The following is a 6,000-nucleotide window of genomic DNA, read 5'->3' as shown; positions in this document are numbered from 1 at the left end:
AGACCTTCAACTTTGTAATTCAAGGTCTATGTCATTTCCTAATTTGATTGGTCACCCTTATGCTCTCATAATTTTACTTTAAATTACCGTATAACTGTCATCTATCATATCTATGTCTAGAAATATACTGAATGTAATAAAAAAGAAACTTAATCTAGGTTTACTATATATGTGAGGGCATGATAATGGAAAAATATCATCACATTCTGTTGTACAGTTCTACTCATATGTGACAGCTTGCTTACATGGATCTTATTTGCATATTCGTGACAAGTTAATTGGTCTCCTATCATCATTCACTCCACATGTCTGCACAAAGCATTCCTCTCACACCTGTTTCCTCTGTCCAAGGGCAGGTAATGAGACACAACTATTCAGAAGAAAGTTGTGACATCTGTGCAGATTTTAATTGTAGGTTACAATTACAATGTATTTCAAAACAAAAAAATTATCAGAATTTTCTAACTTTGAGATTTTGTAGTGGCTGGTTATATTTCTCAGATCTAAATTTTGAGATTTTAGGATTTTACTAACCACCTGTAGTTGTAGACAATTAGAAATGAGAACATCCCACAATTACATTCGAGAAACATCCCCTATGGATGTCTAATAGAATCATGTGGCCTGTACTTCACAAGAGGTCAGTGTTCCTAACAATTATCTCTGGTTGTTCATCATGTCTAACTCAATAAGAGGGAGACTGGCCTCCAGGCAGTAGGATGGCTTGACCGGTCAAGGAACACAAGAATGTGTGGATACAGATCAATGAGCTCCAGCCCTTATGTATAGCCAAAGGGCAGGTCAATTGGAGGTGAATCCTGTAACTTAGAGTCTCACCTGTAAGTGGGAACATTACATTCTCTTGAGTTTTTTTTTACAAAGCAATACATTGAGTTTATTTCACATTTTAGAAAAAAATATGTCAAAGACAGTGTTGCAATATACTCTATTAGCTTAAGTAGTTTTGAAATTTGTGTTATGGTAAGATTCTGGACATTATGATTATCATTGGCTCATTGTCTGTCATAACTTTCAACTTATAATTAACACTATAGCGTTAAAAGCAACCCAGGTTTGGGAAAATGGTATTCCCTGATCATGAGACTCCCCCCCTTGTGAGTGATGTTGGATTGTGACTGATTTTGCCTACCGAACGTTACATGTGTTCTCCCTGCGACTGAAGCTGTACCGTAGGTGGTCAGGGAGAGACTGGCTTCCTTCCTGGCCTTTCCCAGGCCTTTTATAACACAGCAACACCAAGGTTTGTAACCTTCCCCTGCTGACGTACTTCCAACCCAAACCAGGTACCTCAGCAAGGAGAAGGTTAACTCTCTAAGTTCTAGGCAGTTTAACTGAAGTTAAGTCTATGTACTCACATTATACAACAAACAGCAGCTATATATTACATCAAATTCTGCAGGCTTGCTTGGCTTTACACTGAACTTTTTAATGTATTTATTGATGGAGCAAATTGTTTTAACATAGTGGCTTACATGCAATTCAGCCTACGGCTGCGAGATGTCCACTCATATCTTAGATTGTAATTGTACAGTAATGTTGGTGCGATGGAAATAAACCAAGTTATTATATTATATTAAGTTATGATACATGCCCTACTCTATACCATACATAATTCTCTATGCTAATTTTCAGCAGTCCAGCTACAAATCATATTATAGAGTTACTTTTTTTTTTACCTAAAAGGGTATGTAGGCTCCCAGGGTCTTTTACACAAACTTACCGGTTAGTAGAAATTGACAAGCAATCGAGCATAATAAAGGGTACATATTTTAAGTTGATCATTAGAAAGTAACCAAATGAAACAAAAAAACTACTTAATCACAATTTAAGTTCTGAACATATCTATCAATGTACATACATTTCTAGGTCCTTAGAGTGTTCATGGAATCATTAACTGCAAATACTCCATAAAGTCTTAAGAAATGCCCTTACATGATCATTGCACACCGTAAATTGTTTGCTCTTAAGATCAAAACCTTAGTATGTATCAGACATCTTCTAGTATCACAAGTGTCACCACTGGTTGAGTAATTGTCTTCGTACCCCTAAAAACCATCCACACACCCCTACCTGGTAAGAATGGGATGATCCTCTGTCGTGGGTCGTTCTTTCCCCCCTCGTCTGGAAACTTTTCTAGAAGAGTTACCTGGAGAAGGTACAGTGTACATAAAGACATCGTCAGTGATCAACAATACAAGCCTGTATCATCAAAAATCAGTCAATCACTTTGGAAAAATACGCTTATAATGTACTTGTAGGCTATAGTGATAATAAAATATTAATTATGGTGTCAAGATCTGAAGTTGTATGATGCTTGTTCAGTTCTCATAATACATGTATGTTCTCACACATGACTTTTTTGGAAAAATTGCCTGGTTGGTTACCCTTAGTACCTTCCGCATACACACACTACCATATAAACATTGAACGTAGAATGGAGAACTGGTTAGAGTTTAATCATTCAATAATTTACCTGATTTTATTTATACAATTGCATTTGTGCTGTAAATGTAAAAGGTTCATTAAAATCATTCTGAAAATGTCTATCTAGAATTACATGTGTTGAGATTGCAATCATAATATTTTTTAACTTTTGAGAAATACCAAAGTGAGCGATATAATTTTGGGGTTCTTAATGGATTGTGGGTACTTTTATGAATTCCTTATCAATTGTATAGTAAAATACATGTTTGCCATCATAAGAGATGACATGAATATTGATAATAACATAACATGTTCCAGTTCATGTTTCAGAACTTCCTGTCCCATATCAGGGCACCACATGCCTGTCCTGTACATGGCACATTCTGCACATTCAGCCAGTAGCACTTCTGTTTAACTTTCTATCTTAAACACATTCTATAGATAGTAGCATTGTTTACATGTGCCAACTGACTGGAAATCTAACTATGACGTACAATGTTCTTTTATGACTGCATCTTTGCTAAAAGATCAATGTCTTACATATAATGGATCTTATTCTCATAGAAATGTAAATAAGAAAAATGATATGAGCATTTAGGACAATCTTGACATTTTCTGTCAAATCCTAAATTTCTTTTATTACAGTTTTTATTTTCATTTTTTTTTTAATTTCAATTTTCATTACTCAAGTATTCATATCCACACTATTATAAAGCCCAGACTAAAAAAACTTCGGCAAGGATTTAAAAAGTATCCCAGCGCTAAGTACAAGTGTCCAGATGACCCTATACAAATGTAGGTCCTAGTAGCACTGGGGAAACTCTGGCTCCCTGTTTGCCTTCCTATCTTAGACCTACATTCCCCACATATCACTGAATGTTTGCAGTTAGGGCAGGACCTCAGGAAGTCTTGAGAAAGACCAGCAGCCTTAGAAAGGATACACACATATCCTGCTAGTGCTACTGCAGGGAGGCAACTTTGTTTTCAACATATTTGTTAACTACATGTAACAATTAATAAAACTTATGATGTTATCTTTTATGCAGATCTTTTTTACAGATTCTGCTTGGTGTCAAAGGTTGTCCACCTAGGATGACCTCTTGGTAAAGAAATACCCTAGAAACCAGACTTTTAGTTGCAGGCAGAGAATTTGTTTGACAGCCAAGACAGGTCTTCTCAATGTCATTCATGCATGCTTATCAAAGGTCCTTGGGAAGACCTGCCTTGACTTCCGAACAAATTATCTGCCGTCTTGGCTTAATGTCTGGTTTCCAGGATAATATTATAATAAAGACTCCACTTTGATCGCCAAGCACATGTGGGGAAGAGCATTTTGAGTCAGGAAATAAATAGGACTGTGTAAGATGGTAAAAGTTAAAACCTTCCAACATCTGCTTGACTTGACCCTAGCTGAGCAGGCCATGATTAGAGTCCACCTCTACTGTAAGTCTGGACCCACAAACTGTCCCTAGTGAGAGTAAGATTACAGATGTCCTGGTCCTCATTACATGTATTCTGTAAAACAAGGATGTGGGTGGCCTGTACTAACAAGGTCCATGTGAAACTTTATTGAAATCTTGCTTTCTTGGGGAAAAGGTAGAGGCCTATTGAATTCTTGAGATGTCACTGATGATTAAGGTGATGTCTATAGGAACCTTTGGGAACATTGCAGCTTTGGTGTAATTTCAACCTTGCTACAAATGTGTTCCAGGCTCGAATTAGGTGCTTGAAAGATGCCCTCACCCCTTCCCACCACCCAAACTGGTATTTTCTTCAAATACTAGTGGCACTGATAGTATGCTTCTTTGTTCAGCATCTGCATCATATGCTCAGGTATTCACACATTGATGATACAGATGTACACAATACAAATACAGTTTCTTAAACATTGTTATACTTTCGATCCTTACTTTTGGCATAGGTCAGACATTCCAAGGAGGTTGAAAAAGAAACCTCCTTGATTTTTCAAACATTTCAAAGAGCCTGGTACAGCAAGGAGTCAAGGACCATTGCAAAACCTTGGCTTTGTCATTCTTACTCCTTTTGACAAGCGCTCCTCCTCACAAAATGTTATCTGGAAGTGCTGCCTCCTACCAGGAATGTTTGCTTTCACTGATTCCCAATGGGAAACGGCACTGCAGTAGGCCTTGATGTCTGATACAAAAAGGCTTGGATCAAAATCTATTTTTGGTACCAGAAATGTCCAAAAAATCGTTAAGATGGTCCCTAGGATTAAAGTTTTCACGAGATTTCCAAACTGTTCCTCTATGAGCATGACTTTTATATAACTTGACATAAGTCCAGCAACTGCATTTGAGCTATACAGCCTACAGGCTATATCTAGTATATATGATGTATGGAAACATGTTCTGTACATAACTAGGTCAATAATGTTTTGTTGACTCCAAAATGTCTAACTTCAGCCTTGACTATGTTACGTTATCTAGTGAATGAACAAGAAAACATCACTTCAGCTCTCAGATCTTAAGTTTGTCCAGCACTTATCTTCAAGGCTACATCAATATTTCTGTAATGTTATTTTTGCAACATCAAAGTACATTACTTTACAGATTGACTTACGACCTATTTTCGAGAAGCCAGTTCCAATTCATTCAGACATGCATAAAAATGTACATTGTAATTAAATATATAAATATAGTATTTGACACATGTTGGCAAATAAAGCCACCATGTTTGTTTGATTTACAAATTAGATTTTAAGAAGTGCTTTGCAAGCTGGAGAAACTTGGTCTGTCTGGAACTGATAAAGATCTGTCATCTTAAAGAAAAGAATGACAACAAAACATTTATCATGTTTGGTTTTGTGAACAGTGGGAGTCAGTAGTCTAGATGATATACTGTAAATTCACTTATTTTCGTGGGAACTTTATTCATAGGGGAAGATGCATTTTAAGTTTGCACTGCAGTTGAATCAATTCTGTATTACATTATACAAAAAAATTAAAATCCATATTTACGGTGGCATGATTTTATAGTGTAGAGGTCATTGCAAACATTTCAAGATTTGCAGTAGAGTCAATTCCAAGTCACCGAGATGGTTTTGAAATAATATTTGTAATAAGTTACAACTATTTTGAGTAAAAGAACATTTCAGTCACTAAAGTTTGAAATTGTTCAAACATTTCAAAATTAAAGTTTGAACATGTTTGAACCTTTTTTATATTTGTTGGAACATTTGGGAAAGTAATGATATCATTATCTCTTTATTTAGAACAATTTTCAAACATCTATGTGTTTTTGTTATTGTTCCAACATGTTCCAACATTTTGTGTCATTTTTTCCCTCCATAAAAACTTTTATTGACCCCATAAACAAAGCTGCTAAGCTTGGTCCTTTGTTTGGCTCTTCTATTTTTAGATTTTCTTTAGTATACACTGGTGAGTCTTTTGTGAGAAGGTGGCAGACAGACATAATTTCCTGCACTTGGCAGGGATGTGTGAATTGCCCTCTTCCCAGCCCACTGACCCAGTTTCATCATATTGTTTCCATGTTCGAACATGTGATCACAAATGATGCATCTATGTTGGAACAGTT

The 6,000-nt window shown here is 36.1% G+C and overlaps 1 protein-coding gene across 1 annotated transcript in view; it reads right to left on the bottom strand.

Annotated features, from left to right (window-relative positions):
* LOC118413359 (SH3 and PX domain-containing protein 2B-like) overlaps window positions 1-6,000 on the bottom strand; it is a 29,331-nt gene that overhangs the window by 15,760 nt on the left and 7,571 nt on the right. The window contains 1 exon segment of the mRNA XM_035816706.1: window positions 2,092-2,167. Coding sequence (XP_035672599.1) covers window positions 2,092-2,167 — 76 coding nt within the window.

This window comes from Branchiostoma floridae, chromosome 4 (assembly GCF_000003815.2).
Source record: "Branchiostoma floridae strain S238N-H82 chromosome 4, Bfl_VNyyK, whole genome shotgun sequence".
NCBI lineage: Eukaryota > Metazoa > Chordata > Leptocardii > Amphioxiformes > Branchiostomatidae > Branchiostoma > Branchiostoma floridae.
Note: the sequence above shows the minus strand (reverse complement) of the source record. Positions and strands in the feature narration are given on the sequence as shown.